Source organism: Panonychus citri, unplaced genomic scaffold (genome assembly GCF_014898815.1).
Source record: "Panonychus citri isolate SS breed McGregor unplaced genomic scaffold, ASM1489881v1 Contig00134, whole genome shotgun sequence".
In the NCBI taxonomy this organism is placed as follows: domain Eukaryota; kingdom Metazoa; phylum Arthropoda; class Arachnida; order Trombidiformes; family Tetranychidae; genus Panonychus; species Panonychus citri.
Window position 1 is genome coordinate 1728871 of NW_026515539.1, and position 22262 is coordinate 1751132.

Sequence of the window (22262 nt, forward strand, 5' to 3'; positions counted from 1 at the left end):
TAAAGCAACATCATCGAACTCATGCTAGTTTCCATGGGCCTATACAAATTGTATTGCAGCTATCCACGTATCATACGATCAACTTGTAGCTTAAGATTTGTAAAAACAAATAAGAAAATAATAAATGAGCGGTTGATGGCTATTCAAGCCGATCGAACTCCAGACGGCAGAAGAGAGCTTGCCCGTATGATACGTGGATAGCTGCAATACAATTTGTATAGGCCCATGGAAACTAGCATGAGTTCGATGATGTTGCTTTAGCCCATGATCTCCAAGAGATTTCAGCATATCATCGACATTGGTAGATAGATTCTTCATCTGCGTTAAGTTTTTTCCTATACATATATAATATTTTAACATATTGCGCCAACACTGTTTTATTTTAACTGAGAGCCTCTATCGTAGCAATTCCTCGTCTATCAGAGATTGAAATATCGTCTATTTCAATAACAGATAGGTCGATAATTTTTGCACATTTCAAACAAACATTGCCATTCCACACAATTAATGTCCACGGCTTCCGATCTTTCAGGCCAGTTTTCTCGGCAACTATCGGGTTGTGGCAGGCCAGAACAAAAATGGCCCGCATAATTTCTCACGCCGTTTCCAAAAAACATGTTTTCTGGTCATTATCGATTTGACACTTCATGAAGTTCCCTTGTGAGGTTAATTGATGTCCAGTGTTTTAGATTGAGAGCAATGCTAATTGATTTTCTTGATGGGATCAATTAATAGCTATTAACTGATGAGCTTTCAGAATTTTTTTTGTTTACATATTCAAGGAATAATGCAGTAATATTTCCGATAGAATATGAATCGCTTAATATTTAGACAGTCTCAGGTTTCTTCAAGCACTAAATCTATTTTTCATAATTTTCGTGTACATCGATATGACAATTTTACCTCGAAATCTGTAGATTCAAGGAAATTTGTAACTTACGTGCACTTGGAAGTATATCAGTCATTATTTATCAACTTTCTTCATGATAAAAGTCAAATATTAATAATACATGTTCAGTAAGAATCAACAAATTCTGAGGCATCAATCAATAGATTCAGTCGTAATTTGCATAGTTAACAATCATTTAATGATTGTAAATAAATATCAATAGATTTTATTAAAAATTTTAAATCTCTGAGATGAATATAGATTATCATGATTAAATTGATTGTTTCCAATTTATGGGATGAATAGGAACAAAATTGTAATCAAATTATAGAAATTGTGCAATTAAATTGTAAGAAGAAACAATTAATAAATCTCCTCCGCATTAATTTTAGTGACAAGTATTGGGATTGATTCTGTAGACTGTTGTAAGTAAATTAAAATAATAAGAATGGTGATTAAAATTGATTTGGATTTAAAAGTTTCGAGTGTTGAGTCTTCCTTGGTAATTTCATTGTGAAACAATCAATGGTGAAAAATGGAAATGATTAATAATGAGATTTGATGATTGGTGACTATTCAGAAATTCTTAATTGTTGATGATAAGCGAGTAGAGTTAATCTGATCATTGGGCAGCGTAAAAACAAAATTGATGATAAAATTTGATCTAAATTAATTGATTAACTCGCTAAATGGTAATGTCGCTTTCGAAGACCAGCAAGTCTCATTCGTTCTCGAGTTATTTCACTTTCGAGTTCTAATAGTTTCACTTGACTTTCCATTTCCATTTTCTTTGCTTGGTGTAAGGTCAATTTGGAGAAATCCATAGTATCGGTTTCCTCGATTTTCTCAGCACAACTTTTGGCAATTGCGACCACATTTCCCGTTGCTTCACGAACTTCTTTCGAGGATTGAGATAGTTTGGACATTTTGACGCTTTTCCGATCGGCTTTAACTCGAGAGGCGACCACAAGTTGAGCAGTAGCTGCAGCGATCTCATTTGATGCAACCATCAGCTCTTCAAATTTAGCTTTTCCAGCGATAACTTTATCAGCAGCTTCACTGTTTCAATTAATTATTGATCAATTTTAAATTTGCTCAGAAATTAACTAATATTATTGGTACAATACTTACACTAATAATTTAGCTGCAAGTGCAACAACTTTAGCAGCAGAAATTAAACCTTCAGTCCAACGATGATTCCTTTGATAAAATTCTGATGGTGATGCAGATCCCTGATTGAGAAAATTAAAGACAAAATTAGTCAACAATTTATTGATTGTTGAATTGATGATAACATACTTTTCCTTGGACAATGATTTCTCTTTGAAGTTCTTTGGAATTTTTAACTAAACGGACGATAGCCTGAGAAAAGAAAAGAAAAGAAATTAATAAGATAATATTAATTGTCACAATTCCGTAATTCAATGGTTTTGGACAATCAGATGATTAAATTACCTGCATTAAAGTTGTACAAGCGTCGAGTATATTTTCATTTACTTCCAGAGTTACACCTGAATCTTGTTTCTTTGATTTAACCATCATTTGCTGGAAGAATTTCAATTAAAAATAAATTATTGATTAGCAATTAAGATTGATTGATTATTTGAGTTTGATTGGAATATTAAATCACCTCTAATTTGCTAACAGCTTCTTCAATGGCTTTGTCCATATCACTCAACTCTTGGGTCAACAATTGTTCAAGATTAGCGTTTTGATTAAGGTTTAATTGTGGCATAATTTTTGATCGAAGTGCGATAATTTGATTAACACATAAATTGGTTACTTCTAATTGATCTTTTATATCAACACGATTTTTCATCTTTTGATTCAATTGGATTGAAGAGGAGACCAAATTTTTACAATGATTCATAAGCTCTGTAAATTGAGAGAAAACAATTAGAGTGAATGATTAATTTGATTAAGATTTAATTGTTTACCTTGGGCTAGATCAAAATTTGGCAAAGTTTGATAGATGACTCGACCACAATGAAAAGTATGAGAAAGTGAGGAATAGTAATTAATGATAAATCTGCTGATGTCATCTAAATTGTTGGGTGAACAGGTAAAGTCTTGTGAAATAGTTGACAGTTTTTCAAGCCAATCCTTCAAATTATCACATTGATTGAAAAAATTTTCTGTTCAAAAGTATGAGATGGGAAACGGAAATAAAGATAAATATTGACACAAATGATCAAGAGGAAATGAGATATGTAATCAACTTGGATGACAATTAATAAATTCTCATTCAATCATCTAAAACAATCTAAAAATGCCTGATTCTTATAAATCTGATTAAGTTTTGAACCAATTTAAACTACCAAACAAAAGACACAAAATTCTGATGTTTGTCTCAAAAATTATGTTAACATGAAAAAAAAGTTCCATCATGAAATATTTGCCTTCATGGTTCATCAGCGTTACTGTGAAGATGAAGAAAAAAAATTATCATCAGAACTTTAAATTGATAAACCATCTCAATTGTGATGAAACTTTTTCTCCTTTCATCTTTTTTATCTTTTCCATGATGATTACATAATGAAAACATGATGAAGAAAATGGAATCCATGACTCCGATTCAATTTCATACCAGGAGTTGAAAATACTGTGACTGAACAAGGTCCTGTATCGGCTTCATCGTTAAGTTTACATGAAATATTATAAGTTTCTTGAAGTAAAAGATCTGTAAGAAAATGATAGAAAATCAGTTAATTACCAAAACAATTAAAGATGAAATAATAAAAGAGATTCAACAAATGAATTTTATGTTAATCTATTGTACTGATTATCTTTATGGTTATACGATACCTAATAGATGCCATTTAAGCTCATTAAACTTGGATTCCCAAATTCGTGATTGGTCCTCAAGATCAGCCTTAACCATGAGAAGGTGTTTCTGAACATCGCTCAGTTCACCTTCCGTTTGAAGTTTCTCCTTCTGAAGTAAAGCGATTTCAGTGAGTAGCTTCTTATTATAAGCTTCAATGGCTTCTGCTTTTTCCACCGTCTCGCTCTTAACTTGATTCTCTTCTACCTTGTGCTTCAAATCTTTCAATTGCTCTTCCAAATTCTGTTAAGAAAAAGATATAAAAAAAGGTTATTAATATAAACGAAATTGTTGAGATTCTGTTGTTGTTGTTGATTGTTAGTTGATTTGTTTACCTCTTTGGCTTTAAGTTCACGTTCCAATGCTGACTTAGTACTGATACAGTTTTTATCAACTTCAGCTTTCTAAATGGTGAGAAGTTAATGAGCAATTAATTGTTGTGCTTGTTATTGATTCTTTATGGTTTGATTTTCTTACCGCTCTCAATAGTTCAATATGTTCATCTCTTAATTTTTTGTATATATCAAGAACTTTGGCTAATTTTTCATTAGCTTTGGTATTCTCATGTTGAATATCAGTTCCTGATTTAAGTTTAATAATTTCTTGTTTCAATTCTTCATTTTCTTTGGAAAGATTATCTTTATCAATGTTAATTGCTTTCAGTGCTCTATCCGATTCGACTACATTACATTCAACTTCAGCTAATTTACGACGAAAATTATCAATAATACGCCCATCCTAAAGATAGAATAAAAAGAGAAACAATTAGTTGAACAATTAAATTAAATTATCTCCACATCAGAGAGTAACATTGAAAACAGAAAAAAAAGGAAAAGGAGTAAGTATATTAACCTCTATACGAATCTGTTGTATTTCCATTTCTAGCTCTTCTATTCGACGTTTTAATTTGATTATCAGATTATCTCTGAATAAAGGTAATAGAAATATAGATAAAGATCATAATTAGTATGATAAATTGTAGATTAAAATTAATTAATTAGTCATACTTGGCTTCCAAGGCTTCATGGGAAACAGATCCATTAACTGGTTCAGATCTGAATGACCAAACGGATGAATTTTCATCACTTGTAGCTTTATCAACCTATTAATTAGAAATGCATTCAAAGGGTAATTAATAATAGATTAAGTAAATCAATTGTTCTGTGCTAATTAAGGGAAATTAACTAAGAACTAACCTGATTATTTGGAAATGATAAATCAATTAATGTGTCGGTTGCTTCAGATCCATCAGGTGAATCTGATTGCTGAGGCAGGATAACAACGGGAGTTACATGACTTTTCAAATCAGATGCTAATAGGAAATTAGGTGGATTCTGTAAATTAGAAACAGTTAATTAATCAGTCTTACAAAATGGTAAATAATTTCATTACAATAGTAAATAATCAATTGATTGTGATCATCCAAAGATAAACATGATTACTATTATTATTATTATTATATGATTATCGGTTCAAGTAATAGACGACTTTGTTTACAGTTTGGTTGCTATTTAAGTTTAATTGCTAATGATCAATGATAACTAACTGTTTGACTGATAAAAGTATTACTTTTTTATGCTAATCAAATATGATTGAGACAAATTGTCAGTAGAAGGCAAAGTGTTCAATGTATATACAGGTAATTAACTGTAGGGTAATCATAACGATGCAAACGAGTAGTTAACTAATTAGATAAGTGTTTACGCTTATTGATTATATAATTGTAATAATAGTAATCATTACACTCTAAACTATTTGATAAAATATCACTTTTGACTTTGGAGAGAGACGTTAATTGTTGTTGACACAACTGTACAATTGACAACCAGTTTAATTGTAATTACATTTGTGATTCAAATTATATCATAACTAATTATAATAACCACATAATAAGAATCTTGTAAATTGTTTAATTGCCACAGTAAAATAATGATTACGATTAATCTTAAATGATCTTAATTATGTCACATGTAAATCATTATTTATCTGATCAACAATTAATTATTTTCGTTTAGCAATTAGTAAATTCACTTACCTCTGGTAGAAGTGGTATTTGTATAAGATACCTAAAATACTGTAAATTGTTTGAATTAAGGTAAAATTGTTTTAATCTGTAAGATGGAGAAGGTGAAAAAAAAAATGATGATTAGTAAATTGTTAACAATAAAATTCTGGTTAATCAATGAATGATCAATTGATCTACTGGAAAAGAAAGTAATTACAATCTAAATTGAGTTAAAAATCTATCTCTGTGGCCATCAAGGGTCCCGGGTGGTAATGCTAAATTGGATTAACATGAAAGAAAAGAAAACAATCAGATTAAATTGTAAGAATTAATAGATTGTAGTGATTATTTACGATTAATTGACGGAAGTGTAACAATTTAAACAATTTACTGGTAACAACAATTGATTCTGGTGAAATTATTGAAGGTCAAGTCTTGGAATTAATTTTTTTTTCCTTTCCAATTAACTAAACTTTTCATGGTTGTTACGGATAATACCAATTACATAAAATTGCAATCAACTAACAAGTTAAATAACAATCAGCGTAATAATTTATATATATTTAGTGAAAAAATTAACTGGAAATCAGATAGATATGAATGAGTATGTCAATCTGTCAAAAATGATGATATTGTTTACTCAACCATCAACGTTTCGATGTTTACAGCTTCATGTTTTTACTCATTTCAAGATTTTTTTTTTCTATCTACAAGATGAATGGTGTCTACAGTTTCATTCTCAGTTTCAATTGAAAGTGGAATCAACTTTGCAATTTAGAAATGATATTGTAGTAATAACAACGATTGATGGATGATGAAAGAGCAAGAAACAGGGTAGACATGGTGATGATGATATGAAAAAAAAAAGGTTAACCAACCTCCATGTAACTTGAATAATACTTTTACTGAGTAATCATAAAGTTGACTTGAATCTTGGATACACGGGATCAATGGAGCTAATCGACATTGTCCTGCACTCGTCATTGAATTGGCTCGTGACATATCCAGAGATCCAAATACTATTAATGGATGGAAATTGATTTGGAAAGAAATTGAACAAAAATATATTAAGAAAGATTAGTAATGGGAAGAAGGAAAAAGTAGATTAATTCAAATGAACAATCATTCATTTAAATGGAGGATTAAATTACCTGATGATTGAAGGCTTAATATTTCGTCTAAATAGTCAAACATTTCACATGAAAGTTGAAAACTGTAACAGTAAAAAAAAAAGAAATGGTGATAATTAATTTAGAATCATTAATGGTGATGATTAACTTGTTAATGATTGAGGCAAAGGGAATAAACTTACAATACATTTACATCTCGTTCACCAATTTCATCAAGCTCTTCATCGGTGACCTGTAAACTCCCCGGGAATTTAATATTCTGAATTAAGAGGATAGATCAAAATAGAAGATGGAAAAAAAGATAAATGAAATAAAAGAAAAAGAAGAATTTGTTAGTTTTCTAAGACAATAACATGATTGAAACCGGAAGAAAAAGAAGCTGAACTGATGAGCATAAAGTGTTGATAATCTGATGAAATTGTTTTTCACTACTCAAAGTTTCAGAATATAAAAGGTAAGAAATAAAAGGTAAGTGAAAAAAGAAGAAAATTGAATAGAATGGAAAAAAAAGGAAAAGGTGATCAAGACAAGAGATTAAAGGTAACATACTCGAACGTGAAAATCCATTTTTGACACAATTAGGGCACAATAATTTTGTATCAGTTTACCATAACCATCCTTAAGGGATCCCCAGAATCGTCCGAGATCACCGACTATCCGACGATTTGGATATGCATCAATAATGGCCTGGAAGATGAATGACGATTATCATCATGATCATCGTCATGATTGCCAATAAAGTAATCAGTAAATTTTCATTAGAGCGGAAAATAGACGTCGATTGATAAAAAGAGAGAGAGAGAGAATAAGGAGACGATTGGAAAAATTAACATGAAGCATATCAAAAGAAAGAGAATGAAAATGATTCGGTAAGAGAGATTGGTCAGGTTTTCATGTCTCTTGTTAATGATGATGATTTGAGAAAAAAGAACAGTTATTTTCTCTCTTAAAGTCGAGACGAGATTTTGTCACTCTTTTTGAATGAGAAGATATAATTTACCTTAGGATGTCCTTCACGGAGCAGTTTATGAACAACATGACAGAATTTCCAGCAAACAATTGGATTCTCTTGAAGAGGTAATTTAACAGCAAAATTCCAAAAGAATGCTGATCCCTTTTCACGAAATGAATCGATGATAATTCCTTTTTTTCATATATTATGATTGTGTGTGGTGTTGATGTGATGGTGATGATAATTGTTCAGATGAATAGACAATAGAAGAAGAGAAGAGAGAAAAAACAAAAGAATAAAAAATCAAATCAAAAGGATTTAGAATTGATAGTAAAATAACAACAAGGAAGAGAGAGAGAGAGAGGATGATGATGCGAATACATTGAAACACTTTGAAGCCAACAAATGATCACAATTAACTCACTTCGAACGTGTTTCTCTTTGACTGGACACTCATTGTTGTTGATGGCTTTTCGTATGCTATTGGCTTGAGAATGATCCTGGATGGAGAGAAATATTTCCGAGACCATGATGATGATGATGATATGGATGAAGATGCCAAGAAGAACGAGAAAAGAAAAACAAAAGATAATTAGAAAAGAAAAGATAAAATGATTGTCAAATACACTACAAAATTAAGAGTAGAGAAAAGAAAAATATAAGAATAGAATAGAATCCAATGAATTGGGAGAGAATTGGTTGTTTTTTTTTTGGAACTTGAAACATTTTAGAAACTAGCAAATTATCATTGTACTAGTCAAGTTGACAATTTAAAGGTGTGTAAATTAATATTCACATGAACGGGTGAAAATTAGTAAATATTTCATGTTTCTGATATGTGACAATTTGGTATCTGCCCATTTTTCAACAAATTAAAGGCGGATTGAAATGGTTAACAAATGAGAGGGGTAATGGTAATCAGAGTAGGTAAATATAAAAACAGCAAATGAGTGATATGTTAATGACGGATGAGAGAGAAAGAGACAATTTAAATTTGGAAACGTAATGACAATTAAAGGTAAACTTACTACTTCAGAGTGAATAGACATTAGAGTGATGGTGATGGTGGAAATGAGATGAGAATAAGATTCGTTCTGTTGATTGTTGACACTTTTTGTTTAGATTTTAATTTGCTCATGGGAACATTGAATAGATGAAGGATAAAAATATTAAAAACAGATAAAAAGAATAAAAAAACTTAAACAATGAATAAAAATGTTGATGGTTCAGTTGATTATCTCATGTTAAGAAGTGATAATGTTTTGAAAAAAAGAAAATTAGAAAATGAGATTATCGATTATCGATCATCTTTTTTTTCGATTATTGACTAAATCGATTAATCGATGTTCTTATTGTAAACTTTTTGTTTAACTTGAACAATTTGTTTTCCTTTTGATGAAGAAAATGTTTTGTTTCTCTGTGAGATTATATTTAATTTAATGATCCATGGATGGATTATCATCTTCTTCATCTTCTCGTAAACGTCAACTCACCAGTCAATTAGTTATTTGTGATCAGTGTGATAATCCAATCGATGAGTGTATTAATCTAAATGTCGATGATGATGAAAACAAAGGTGAACTTTTTCTCGAAGAAGTGATCGCATTGGCTGACCCGAAGTTGACCCAATTTTTTGAGAGTCAAATTGAAGATTCACTGGAATTGAATGTAACCAATTACTGTTTGTATGATGCAAATTATCATTTGGTTTCTATTGATTCTGGACTAATCGAATCGGACAAACCCGTTTATCTTAAAGGTTATTTGAAGCCCTTGACTGATACCGACGATGGTCCTAATGAGGGTTCGGTGGCGACTTGTGGTATTGGGCCGATTGATCAATGGTGGATCTCGGGGTTTGATGGAGGTGAACGTGTTTTAATTGGTGTTGAATCGCCTCTTTGTAGGTACAATTTACTTTTACCTCATCCAAGGTACAAAATTATCTGTGAAAGTATCGGGGATAAAATAATGGCCACTAAACATATTATCGAGTGGATTGAATGTAATCCAGAGTCCAATTGTTCACAATTAGTTCAACATTTAATTGTTAAGTGTCCGAAACTTAAATTATCTCGATTATATCAAATTTTACCTTTCATTTTGGACCAAATTCAATCGTATGATGAATCTGCATCACCTGAGGAGCTTAAACTTTTTGAAACTGTTGCGATTCAAGAGTTAATTGAATCGGCATCACAAAAGTCACTTAAATTAAAAAGGTAACCATTATTATCTGTGTTTAATGAGTAAATTTACTAACTGCTAATCTAATTACAGACCTAAATCATTGGCTAATTGTGGTGGAAGTCAAGAGAATGAATCTATCGGCTCTAAGATTCGTAAATCAATTAACAATGATTCGTTTGCGACTTGTACTCAACTCGTGGCAACTTTTTTCGAGGAACAATTTAAAGGAGCTTTGAATCCACGGAGAGATGAAATTAAATCAACAACAATTTACAAAGAATTAGGTAATCGTGGTTATGGTAAATCGAAACGTGATTTAATTAATTCTAAAATCATTTGGACCAGTGAAACAAAACATGTCGATTCTTTTTCCAAAAGAATTTACTATGAATCAACTCGAATCAATGGAATCCAAGTAATCATTTAACTAACAATTTTTAAATTTAATTTAAACCAATTCTCTCCTTTTAAATTGTTAAGATTGTCATCGGAAATTTCGTGTTGATTGCGAGGAATCAAAGAAACGCCATTGAAGATAACACTGGAATTGGAAGAGTTATCGATTTATTTGAATCAATTGATGGTCAAAAATACGCTCACATTGATTTTCTTTGGTAAGTTGGTTATTAATTTGATATTGGGAATCGCTAATTAGCCTATTTAATTCAGTTTTAGTGAGAGTACAGTTCTCGAGGAAACGGGTTCGTCCAATTCCGTTTATTTGATTCGTGAATGTGGTGACATTTTGTTGTACAATTTGATTGACAAAGTTGATGTTGATCTTGGATTAGATTTATCTTTGGAGAAACGAGATTATCATTGCGATCGAATCTATTCAAAAGATTATGGTTGGTTTAAGTGTTTTAATCAACAAATTGTTAATCTACTCGAAGCTAAATCATGTCTTGGTTGTTACTTTCAAGATGAGCGGCGAAAATTAAATCAAATTGTTCTGTCAAAATGTTGCATAGAAAAAGATGATTTATCTTATTTTGAAAGCATCACAATTAATGGTCATTGTTTTCACGAGGAATCGTTCGCACTAATTAGTCCTGATTCAGTTGATTTACCGGATTTTCTGTTGAAAGAAATGAGATGTAATCAAATCAACGACTCTTCTTATGATGAAAATCTTTACCCTGAACGTTATCGTAAACAATTTACTGAATTTATCAAAGGTGGACTGGACGATATCAATCAGATTTATACGATTGTCCGAATCAAGAAAATCTTTCGTAACAAGGTTGACACTAACGACGATTGTCAATTAGAAGTACAGTTATTTTATCGACCTCAGAATTGTTTTGGTAATTATGATCAACTTCTTGGGTCTTCTCTTGATGAAGTTTATTTAACTAACGAAAGTCAAACTATCAACTGTTCAGCTCTTCGAGAACCTTGTAATGTTTATTACCTTGGAAATGATCAAAATCGACCTGATAATTTACTGATTGCTCATCGTTATTTTGTTAAATCATTTTACAATCCTGTTACTAAATTGTTCGAGACACTTTCTCAAGATGAATTATCTTCATTTTCAACTTACCAACAATCAATTTTACCTACAGTTCAACCTTTGAAAACTCTTGATCTTTTCTCTGGCTGCGGTGGATTGGCCTCGGGTTTCAAGGAATCGGGCTCATCTGAAACACTTTGGGCCATTGAGAAAGATTCATCGGCCGCAAAATCATTCGGTTATAATTTTCCGTCAGCAAATGTCTTTAATCAAGATGCTAATTTATTGTTGGCTCGATTACTTTCCGGTGAAAAATATTCCAACGATGATCAGAAACAGTGTCTTCCTCAACCAGGGGAAGTGGAAATGATTCTTGGTGGACCACCATGTCAGGGATTCAGTGGGATGAATAGATTTTCCAATCGACTCTATTCCGTTTTCAAAAATTCACTTCTTGTCACATTCTTAAGTTACATTGATTATTATCGACCTAAAGTTGTCGTTTTTGAAAATGTTCGTAATTTCGTTCAATTCGAACGAAGTAAAATTCTCAAACTAACATTATCATGCCTTCTAACGATGAACTATCAAGTGACCTTTGGTATTCTTCAAGCGGGTTCTTATGGTGTTCCACAATCGCGTCGAAGAACATTTATTCTAGCCACTGATCCAACTATTGAATTACCTAATCTACCGAAACCTTTACACTGTTTCTCAGCGCGAGCTTGTCAACTTGATATTCTGATTGGTACTAAACGATCAAAGTCAATGTATCACAATCAGAATTACAGTTATTTTCGTCCATATACCGTTGCCGATGCAATTAGTGATCTACCAGATGAAGTTGGTCACTCGTTGGACTATTCGTGTTCATACAAATCGACGAAAACATTTTACCAAAAGTTAATGCGAAAAGGGAGCGAAAATCTCACTAATGTAAGTCTACATGTTGTTCCGTCGATGAGTTTACTAAATCAGGCTCGAATTGATAAGATCCCTTGTTTCCCTGGTGCTGATTGGAGAGATTTGCCGAATATCCGTTTGATCTTATCTGATGGAACTGTCATCGAAAAACTCGATTACCATTATGATGATATTAAAAATGGTAAATCATCAAGTGGATCGTTTCGTGGTGTCTGTGATTGTGCCTCAGGCAATGTTTGCTCAAAATCAACTTCCCGTCCAGAAAACACTTTGATTCCTTGGGGTTTAGTCCATACTGCTAATCGAAACTATCAATGGTCTGGATTATTTGGTCGCCTTCAATGGAATGGATTTTTCATCACGACGATAACCAAAACGGTTCCTAGTAGTAAACAAGGAAGTGTCTTACATCCTCGGGCTAATCGGGTTATTTCAATCCGAGAATCAGCTCGATCACAAGGCTTTCCTGACAGTTACCATTTCTCTGGATCAATGGCTGAGATTAAAGTTCAGGTGAATTATTTTACTACAGTTTGATAATCAATTAACTTCCATGATTATATTTCTTTGACTAATCTCCATTTTTTTTCTCAATACAAATTAGATCGGCAATGCAGTTCCAATTCCATTGGCTCGAAGTATTGGTTTTCAAGTATCGAAATCACTGAAAAGTTAATTACTAGCAGATTATTCATTATATTACATCATATTTCTAGGAACAGCAAAATCTAATCATTAATGAAAGAGAACAATCAAGTTAATTATTATTTTAAACAAATGCTTTTGTATTGACTTATTCGCCATTTTTGGATAATCAAGATTGATAATCTCATAATTTGAATAAATTTCGCCCTTGATTTACTCAACCTCAGATTAAATTTTTCTCCTCTCCAATTGTTGGTATTAATTTTCCAAAAGTCGCAATTTAGAAGTTCATTTGGTAATCAGTAACGTGCATAATTTAATTGTGGAAAAAAAACATTTAATAGAGTAATTTTTTCTTTTACTAATTGTATATTTTTGTACAAATTAGATTGGATTTGCATACCGAAATCGATGAAAAGTTGATTAACTCACAGTTAATTTGGTTGTTTGTTTCATTTACAATTAAAAAGTTATCGTTAATCAATCACGATTCATGTACCACCACAAATCATATTTTTAGGGACAGCAACATCTAATCATCAATGAGAGAACAATTAAAGTTAATTACATTGTGATTAAATTATCTTACCCATCATTTTTGGATAATCAAGATTAAGATTTTCCATAATTTGAATAAATTCTTCCCGTGATTTACTCAATCTTGGATTAAACTTTTTTTCCTCTCCAATTGTTGACGTTAATTGACCTAAAGTTGTTAAATTAAAAATAAAACAATTGATTGAATGATTAACAATTCAATAAGAAAATAATTACATACCATTATAATCGTGAGCCGGGTAAACATTATAATCATCAGGTAATATAAAAAGCCTGGAGTGAACTGAATCATAAAGCTTGGATGATGATCCTAAATGAATGACAGACAATTAACTAGATTAAATGATAATCAATGAAAGCAAACAATTAAATACCTTCTTGAAAATCGGTTCGACCACAACCTCTAATGAACAAAGTATCTCCGGTGAAGGCTCGTTTATTATCGTGATCAATTAAACTCATACAACCATTGGTATGACCTTTCAACCAGAAAATGATCAAATCAATTAAGCACAAACTGTAAACAATCATCAGCTTAAATTACCTGGAGTGAAAGATACATTTAGTTTAATCAAACCACAATCAATAACTTGTCCATCTTCAGCACAAATATCAGCCTGAGCTCCACTTGATTTAGATATGATACTAATCACTTTTGAATTATTTTCTAAATTCAAACGATTCTTGATTAATCCAGACCCCGTTATATGATCGGCATGAACATGAGTATTAAGAACATATCTAAGCTGATTACCATGAAAAAGAAATCAAAATGAGAGATTTAGAGAGTTAAATCAAAATAAATACAAGCGAATTTGTATCATGAGTTAGGATAATTATCATAAAGATTATTATGATCAACATACGATTAAATACTCATTTGATGAATAAATTGATTGCGATGATTAACTCAATGATATTCAAAGATAAAATAACAGTTACTATGGTGAGAAATTAACTTATAGATTAGGCCAGGCAATCAACTAGCTAATAGCAATTTATTAACTGAAAATTACTAACCTCAAGTCCGAGTTGTTCAACTAATTTAAGATCTCGATCAACTTGCTCAAGAACAGGGTCAATGAGAAGGGCAACTTTCTGGGCTCGGTCACCAATTAAGTATGAGTATCCACAACAAGTTCGATCAAATAACTAAAAAGACAAATTAAATAAACGAGCAAAAAAAAATGATCAAATTAATGAAAAAAAAACTCTATTGACATAAACAGAGAAAACAACAGATGAGAATCTAAATTTAAATTGCAACAATTAGAGATTCAATTAGTTACCTGACGGAAAATGAGGGCTCCTCGTGAAGCCATGATGGTTGATAATCACAGATAGTGAGAGAAAATCAGCAAAAAACCAACAGTCAATTAAGAATTGATTGTTAATCGAGGAGAAAAATCAAGAAGTAGAATTGAATGAAAAAGTAACAATTTAGTGAGAATAGAATACAAATACTATTTAAAGAGAAAAGTTCGTGAGAATAGCAGGTTATTCTTCGAGCGTCAAGTTTTGAGAAGAAAATTTTTAAAAATTTTTCTTAAATGTTTTTCTCTTGTTTAAATGATCTTGATGAATTTGTAATCGTTTCATTTTATTTTTAATTTGTTTTAATTGTTTCACTTGTGATTATCGACAATCTATTCTTTTAATTACACGAGTGGTTTATATTATTCACCGAGTGAAGGTTCGTTTAAATTGTGATTTAAATATTTCCTTTTGTTTCCCTTTGATGTGTTGCAGTTTTTGTGTATTTCCTTATCTATAAAACTATCATCTAAATGCAATTTAAGTGGCCTAGTGAATTAAGTAATTAGCTTGTTTATAATTTGATTACTGTTTTAACTAATTTATTATTGTGTATCAACATGGAACATGATTCTAGTAATCAATATCATGAACAGCAACAGCAACAACATTTTCACCATCTTCATCAGCAACAATTGTTACAACAACAAGGACAACAACCGCAACATCATCATCATCAACAACAACAACAACATCAGCTTCATTCACCACCATCATCACAGCAACAAGATCAACAACAGCAACATCAACAAGATCTTCAATCAATAAATCAAGAATATTTGGATAAAAGTTTGATTGAAGAACAGGATATTTATGAGAAAGCTACTCTTGAAAGTCAGATTAGATATGGAGGTGGAGGCCCACCCATGGAATCGGTTCCAACAATTCCTCAATTAAGACATTGGAGTGAAGTTGTTTATGAATCAAAAGATGTTAGAATTGAAGAGTGGAGTATTGCTGGTGGATCAGATTATGGTCAGTTGCCTTATTTTATGGATTCTGGTGATATTTTATTAGAAGTTAATGGTTATCGAGTTGCCGGTTTAACAAGAAATGATGTCATTTACCTGATTCACAATAAACCTTTGGTTGATATTAAAGCTGTTTCTTCGAGCTCTTCCTTTGGTCTTCCAATTGATCTTAGAGAATATCTTTCTCGTCAATTTGCTCGTGGATCAGTTGACCATGATCTACAAATTACTATTCGAGATAATGTCTACATGAAGACCATCCCATGTACTACCAGATTACCCAGATCAGATGAGATTGATGGAGTTGATTATAAGTTCATTTCTACTGAAGAATTCATGGAAATGGAGAGAAGTGGAGTTCTTTTGGAAAGCGGTATTTTCATGGGTCGTCACTATGGTACACCTTTACCTTTATCAAATTCCGATAATTCAATTGTTCCCATGCACCCAAATGACTCTAATTCAACTTATGAGAACAAAGAAATGTTAAATAGAAATGTTTCTTACATCAATTCACAAGGAGCTAATCCAGATGATCCTAATTCGGATTCAAATGAGAATAAACAAAATCATCCAGACGGTAACAGTAACGGTGAATCTGTGAATGGACCCGGTGTTACGGCTAATCAATTTTCAGCCAATTTAGCTGCTAAAAGAAGGCGAAATCGTAGTAATATTGCTGCCATTGATGCGAGCTCTTTACCTCATGGATGGGAGAAAATCAGTGATGCTCATTATGGTGTTTACTATATTGACCATATCAATAAGAGAACTCAATATGAGCGACCTTATGAGATTGAATTGACCAAAGGTGAAAATGGTTTTGGGTTTACTTTGATTGAACTTGACAAAGGTCTTGTTGTTGTTAAAAATATTGTGCCAAGAGGACCCGCTGACCAGAGTGGAGTAATTCAGCCTGGTGATGTCCTAGTCTCTGTGTCCGGTGTTTCTGTTTCAGGTCTTCAACATTCAGAGATTGCTCGTCTCTTTGGTACCTTTGTAGTTGGTGATCGGGTTAAATTAACCTTTGCTCGTGGTTACCAATTACCACCAGAATTTACAATGGAAGAGGATAAAGAGTATGAATTTATTAACATCTCATTAACCAAAGGATCAGATGGTTTTGGTTTTACCATATCAGACAGTGACAAGGGACAAAAGGTGAAGAAAATTCTTGATACCGAGCGATGTGGTCCACTTCGAGTTGGTGATATTCTGGTTACCGTTAACAATACAGATTTATCTAGTTTACCTCATGTAAAAGTGGTCGAAGCATTGAAACAATGTTCCATTGGTGAGACTTCATCGATGACAGTTAAACGTAAGAAAAAGTTCAGAAGTAAAACGCCTTTGACTCTGCACCCTTCGAACACTTTTTGTGAGAAAGAGGTCACTACTCCTCAGCGTAATTGTAAGACACCTAATTGTGAGATGATGTTGCGACGAGATTTTGAGTGGATGACCGCCGAAGATCAGTTGAATCAACAACATCAACAACATCAACAACAACAACAACAACAACAACAACAGGCTGTGAATGGACTTTACCAAACACCTCAAAGTCTGAGTTTAATTAACAACAATGCTTACGAAACCGGTGGTTACTGTCAATCAAATAATTATTCACCCAATAGTTTAATGGTAAACAATCAAAAAGCCACACCAAGTCCATCTTCCAATGTGGGTCTTAATGGAGTCCCTCATTATCTTCCTCAACAACCTCATCCCCATCTTCAACACACCAGCAGCTCAATGTATAATATGGTTGGGATATCACAACAAAATGGTGCCGGTTTGATGTCAATGCCATCACAGCTCAATATGGATCCTTATGGTCTTACTGAACTGACCAGTGATGGTCTGGTTGCCAATAGTCTGGTTGTCAACAATCCTCCTCCTCCCCCACCTCATCCTCATTTTACACATATGATTCAAAATGGCGATGAACTGGGAACAGGGGAAGAGTATCTTGCTCATAATAGATTTCCGGATGAAGATGATTACGAGTACTTTGTGGTAACCCTTACCAGAGGGGAAGCTGGTTTCGGATTTCGTATTGTCGGTGGGGCAGAAGAAGGGAGAAACATTTCCGTTGGGTCAATAGTGATCGGTGGGGTGGCTCATAAAGATGGTATACTTAAGGCTGGAGATGAAATTCTGTCAATCAATGCAAGAGACATTACCGGAGCCTCTCATCACACTGTAGTTAACTTAATGTCTTCCTGTGATAATACAGTTTCATTGTTAGTTCGACGAAAGAAAAACTCTGATGCTTATGATGTTGTTTTACAACGTGAAGCAACTGAAGACTTTGGTTTTGTAATAATCTCTTATGGTAATTGTGCCTTGATTGGTCGGATTATTGAAGCAAGTCCAGCTCATCGTTGTGGTCGCCTTCGAATTCGTGATAAGATAATCATGGTTAACGGTCATGACATTCGTAACACCTCTCACCCGGAAGTAGTTAACATGATTAAAGAATCGGGTCACACTTTGTGTCTACGTATTATCCCAGCAGATAGTTACTCAGTTGAGCTCATTCGTGGTCCAAAAGGTTTCGGTTTCTCGATTCGTGGTGGAGCCGAATTCAATGGTATGCCTTTGTTTATCTTGAGAATTGCACCCGATGGATCAGCTCATTCATTACTCAATGTTGGTGATGAAATCATTGAGATCAATGGTATTTCCACTGTTAAAATGACTCATGCAGAAGCGGTTCAAGTTATTCACCAAAGCGGTGCTCAAGTTAAACTCAAGCTTCGTCGTAATGCCAACCCGAATGTTGTTCCTCCACCAGCTTATGATGGTACCAATTATCCTCAAGCAATAATGTACAACCACAACCATTCATACCCATCGTACTCTGCTCCAGCTTTGATGCAACAATTTCAATCTATGCATCTTAATTCATCTTAAATCTAAATAATCTCAACGTCAACTTAATAGTTTATCCCTAAATCTCAACTCAGTATAAAGAAATAACTTCCAACGATTAAGAAAGGGCAGAAATTAAATATTTGTTAAAGTTTTCTTCGAAACTCTTTGAGAAAATCTTGAAGACAAGAGAGGAAAAACTCATCAAACTAAATCAACAACAAACCACAATTAACGATGCCATTATTTTTATTGATCTTCATGTAATCTTTTAATTTCTCATCTCTCCAAGAAGCAAATCTCTCTGTCCAGTATTTTCCAAAGTTAACTCTGTACTTTTATCACATCATCTGAACTTTGATTATTTGCCAATAATTAGCGATTCCTCTCTTGATTGAGTAAACATTTCCTCAACGTTTACGTTTCTGGAGGCTTGTAACTGGAAATGGTTTCTCTTTAAAACTTTACAATCAACAAGAAAACAACATTGTTTACTAATTAACTTTACCAATTACGGCAATTTGGAGATACTTGGTTCTTTTCAATTTCTTCAAAAAACTTTTCTACTCTTCACTGAAACTCTCAGTCTCTTCCTCATCTTCCATTAACTAATCATCATCTTCAACGAGCAACTACAACTTTTAAATTAATCAAATCACCATGGTTAATGTTTCCATGCTTTTACAATTTTCTTATCATGTAGAGTCTCAACTCCAATCAACCTTTTTTTTTTGGAATCTCTTATTTCTGGAATCGCTGTTCATATCCCTCAAGTTCACTAATTATATCATGAACATCGAGTTCAATCGTTAGCATTTAACATCAGCATGAAACCACCGTCGTCGTCGTCATTAACTCAGACCTGTCAAGATTTTCTAGTCAACAAATGGATTAATCTCATAAAATCAGCGTATTTCCTGATAGTTGATCGTCTATTTTATTGCTACTCACACTCACTAATCATCACCCTAAATCTCTGATCATTTTAATTTCTCATCAACTCTCAACAACACCAACAACGCATCAAACATCATCAATTGGATTAAATCTCACTCACCTTTAGAGTTGCACAATGATTACACCATCGCCTTAATATTATTATTTTCATGGTGATCAGATGACAATCTAAACCAATAACACGAAAAGACAAAGACTTAACAAGCTTAATTTAACCAAATGGAAAAGAAAACATTGGAAAAAACGACTTGATTAATTCATTCATTGATTGCTAATTAATGTTACTATTACTAATCACTATTATTGGTACTTATGGCGATTTCAATCATGCAAAGAATTTCGGGTTTTCTTCAATTTTCTCATCACCTCCCATCTCTTTGCTTAATTCATCAATGAAACAATTATTATCACTATTAACTATTATTAACTAAACTATTATTACAATACTATGATTATTATTATTATTATTACTATTGCAGTTACATATAATTATTAACAACCCGGTATTAGTTTGTAATGTGAGCTTACCAACTCTTAACAATGTGTAAAACCTGTAAAACATAAATGTAAACACTAACTAACTAATTAACTAACAGAATGTTAATCAACTCTTTTTAAGCCACGATCAACATGACAACAAAAAAATAATCTTAATAATTCAACATAAAAAAGGAAATTGATGTTAACCTTTCCCCCATTTTCTTGTGGCTTCTCAGCTTTTATTTTCATAAATAAATATAATCATTGATATTCCGACTAATTACAATTAAAGAAACAACAAAAATAATATCGCCTTGAAAATAAGAGTAAAAACAAACAGTAATCAATTTAAACTTCGCGAGTTTAGTCACAATTTTTAGATCGATAGTCGTTGGTTAACAGTTGGAACGAAATAATTTATAACTTTAAACTAAATTATGAGCACTTTGTTTAATTGTTTTGATTTGATTCTATTCATTCATTTGGGGTTGAAGGTGAGACAAAATAACAGGGGTGATTTTTTGATGACGATGAACTTTACAAAGGTCAGTGAGAGCATCTTTCTGTTCATCTGACATATCTTTCGAGTAATTTTCAGCGAATGATAAAAACGATTGATACCAAAGAACGTGCAAGACTCTTGAATCTGAAGAAAATCGTAAAAAGTGGGCAACAATTGCATCGATAACACGATAAGGTAACGCGTACTTTTTTCTTATTAAAGTTAATAAGAATATACTATTTGCACCAGAATAATCCATCTCCGCGATTTTCAACATGGCGGCACACGAATGCATCAATGGAACACTACATTTAGCTAATATACTGGAGATGATAACGGCTTCTCGAAGAGTACAGTCACCATCCTGACATAAAGGTAATACGATACCTGAAAAGGGAAAAACATATAAAAAGTTAATTGAAAAAAATTAGTTAGAAATTGTGAGCTCACCTTTGTAAAAAGCTCCAGGTTTGAACAAAGCTTTTCTAAGAGCTTGGTAAAGGTGAACATTTAAACGTTTATATTCAGCGATTTCATCACGAATTCTTGGTAAAAGAATCAAATTAAAGAATCTTTGAGCCATTTTCTCTTTTAAATTAGCTGTAAACAGACGAGTTGCTTGATACATTGCTGCTGATGTCCAATTATCTGGACCAGTTATTGCTAATATTTGTTCCCAGTTGGAAAGAGCTGGAATAATTTTAAAAGCTTTAGGTATTTTACCAGATCGATATCTTGAAAGGACAAGTTTAACACCTTTATAAAGTTCGACAACTTCTTTATCAAGATCTTGTAATTTAACACTGGCAACATCAGAAAATTGGGTATTAACCTCTGTTTCCTTTTCTTTTAACTTTTCCATGATATAATCAGCAAGAGTTTTCTTATCCTGTTGTTTGTGCGTCATAAACATTTCAAGCGCTTTTTCATCAGCAGCATCAATTTTCAAATCTTTGTAATAATCATCCTGGTCATTGATATTAACCAAACAATCATCATCTTTTTTATCATCATCGTCTCCACCAGCCATGGTTAAATGATCCATTACAGGACCAAGTTCCTTTGAAACATCATCTCTTAAACCTAACTCCTCTTCCAATTCCTCTTGTTGATTCCGAGCTTGAGTCAAAATTTTCTTACTTGTTCTCCCATCGATAAACTGGAAAGCAAACATTTCATAGAAAAACAAAATATTAGTCAAAATAAAAACAAAAACAGAGAAACAGAAACAATTACCTGATCAAAAGATTCAATAGAATCATTTTTTTTACCAAATCGAGATGATGGTTTAACAACAGCATCTTCTTCCAATTGTTGGGCTAAAGGTAAATTCCTGCCAACATTAGCAACATTCTTTTTAGACCTCCACTTAGGCATTATAACTAAATTAATCAAATTACGGTAACAAAAACAATCAAATTGAAAACAATTAAAGGAACAAAAAATTAAACCAAATTGTGTTCACCAAAATACCAGACACATGTTGAGAAAAAATCACAATTTAAATGAAGAAAATGTGGTGACATCTTGTGGAAAATGAATGCGAATAAAAAAGAAAAGCCTCAAGACGCATGACCGATCTGTCGCTTCA

At 32.5% G+C, this 22262-nt stretch overlaps 5 protein-coding genes across 6 annotated transcripts; 2 read left to right on the top strand and 3 right to left on the bottom strand.

Moving 5' to 3' along the window:
- Positions 1 to 1065: 1065 nt before the first annotated feature.
- On the bottom strand, positions 1066 to 9066 carry LOC128391415 (huntingtin-interacting protein 1-like). 2 transcript variants are annotated; one of them, XM_053351303.1, is made up of 22 exons: positions 8829 to 9066; positions 8225 to 8300; positions 7849 to 7991; positions 7398 to 7535; positions 7031 to 7107; positions 6870 to 6931; positions 6597 to 6737; positions 5936 to 5993; positions 5749 to 5824; positions 4910 to 5047; positions 4721 to 4815; positions 4566 to 4638; positions 4191 to 4451; positions 4049 to 4117; positions 3695 to 3956; positions 3477 to 3569; positions 2827 to 3024; positions 2520 to 2764; positions 2345 to 2434; positions 2189 to 2251; positions 2021 to 2121; positions 1066 to 1948 (listed from the first exon to the last, which is right to left on the bottom strand). In XM_053351303.1, the coding sequence occupies exons 1-22, from the start codon at positions 8847 to 8849 to the stop codon at positions 1567 to 1569; spliced, it is 2862 nt and encodes a 953-aa protein (XP_053207278.1). In that variant the 5' UTR covers positions 8850 to 9066; the 3' UTR covers positions 1066 to 1566. The 2 variants fall into 2 exon arrangements, with proteins under 2 accessions (XP_053207278.1, XP_053207277.1); XM_053351302.1 differs by lacking the exon at positions 8829 to 9066 and having other exon boundaries at positions 8225 to 8595.
- A 180-nt stretch (positions 9067 to 9246) lies between these two features.
- On the top strand, positions 9247 to 13109 carry LOC128391182 (DNA (cytosine-5)-methyltransferase 1-like). The gene is made up of 5 exons (XM_053351029.1): positions 9247 to 10022; positions 10081 to 10405; positions 10471 to 10604; positions 10660 to 12883; positions 12975 to 13109. The coding sequence occupies exons 1-5, from the start codon at positions 9247 to 9249 to the stop codon at positions 13044 to 13046; spliced, it is 3531 nt and encodes a 1176-aa protein (XP_053207004.1). The 3' UTR covers positions 13047 to 13109.
- Positions 13110 to 13330: 221 nt separating this feature from the next.
- On the bottom strand, positions 13331 to 15022 carry LOC128391417 (uncharacterized). The gene is made up of 7 exons (XM_053351305.1): positions 14863 to 15022; positions 14594 to 14725; positions 14118 to 14319; positions 13948 to 14052; positions 13794 to 13883; positions 13605 to 13721; positions 13331 to 13547 (listed from the first exon to the last, which is right to left on the bottom strand). The coding sequence occupies exons 1-7, from the start codon at positions 14893 to 14895 to the stop codon at positions 13507 to 13509; spliced, it is 720 nt and encodes a 239-aa protein (XP_053207280.1). The 5' UTR covers positions 14896 to 15022; the 3' UTR covers positions 13331 to 13506.
- Positions 15023 to 15146: 124 nt separating this feature from the next.
- Positions 15147 to 20476, top strand: LOC128391414 (membrane-associated guanylate kinase, WW and PDZ domain-containing protein 3-like). The gene has a single exon (XM_053351300.1). It carries the CDS (start codon positions 15448 to 15450, stop codon positions 18772 to 18774), a length of 3327 nt encoding a protein of 1108 aa, XP_053207275.1. The 5' UTR covers positions 15147 to 15447; the 3' UTR covers positions 18775 to 20476.
- Positions 20477 to 20600: 124 nt separating this feature from the next.
- LOC128391416 (bystin-like) lies at positions 20601 to 22166 on the bottom strand. Its single transcript, XM_053351304.1, has 3 exons — positions 21908 to 22166; positions 21122 to 21830; positions 20601 to 21058 (listed from the first exon to the last, which is right to left on the bottom strand). Exons 1-3 carry the CDS (start codon positions 22046 to 22048, stop codon positions 20640 to 20642), a joined length of 1269 nt encoding a protein of 422 aa, XP_053207279.1. The 5' UTR covers positions 22049 to 22166; the 3' UTR covers positions 20601 to 20639.
- Between the last annotated feature and the right edge of the window lie 96 nt (positions 22167 to 22262).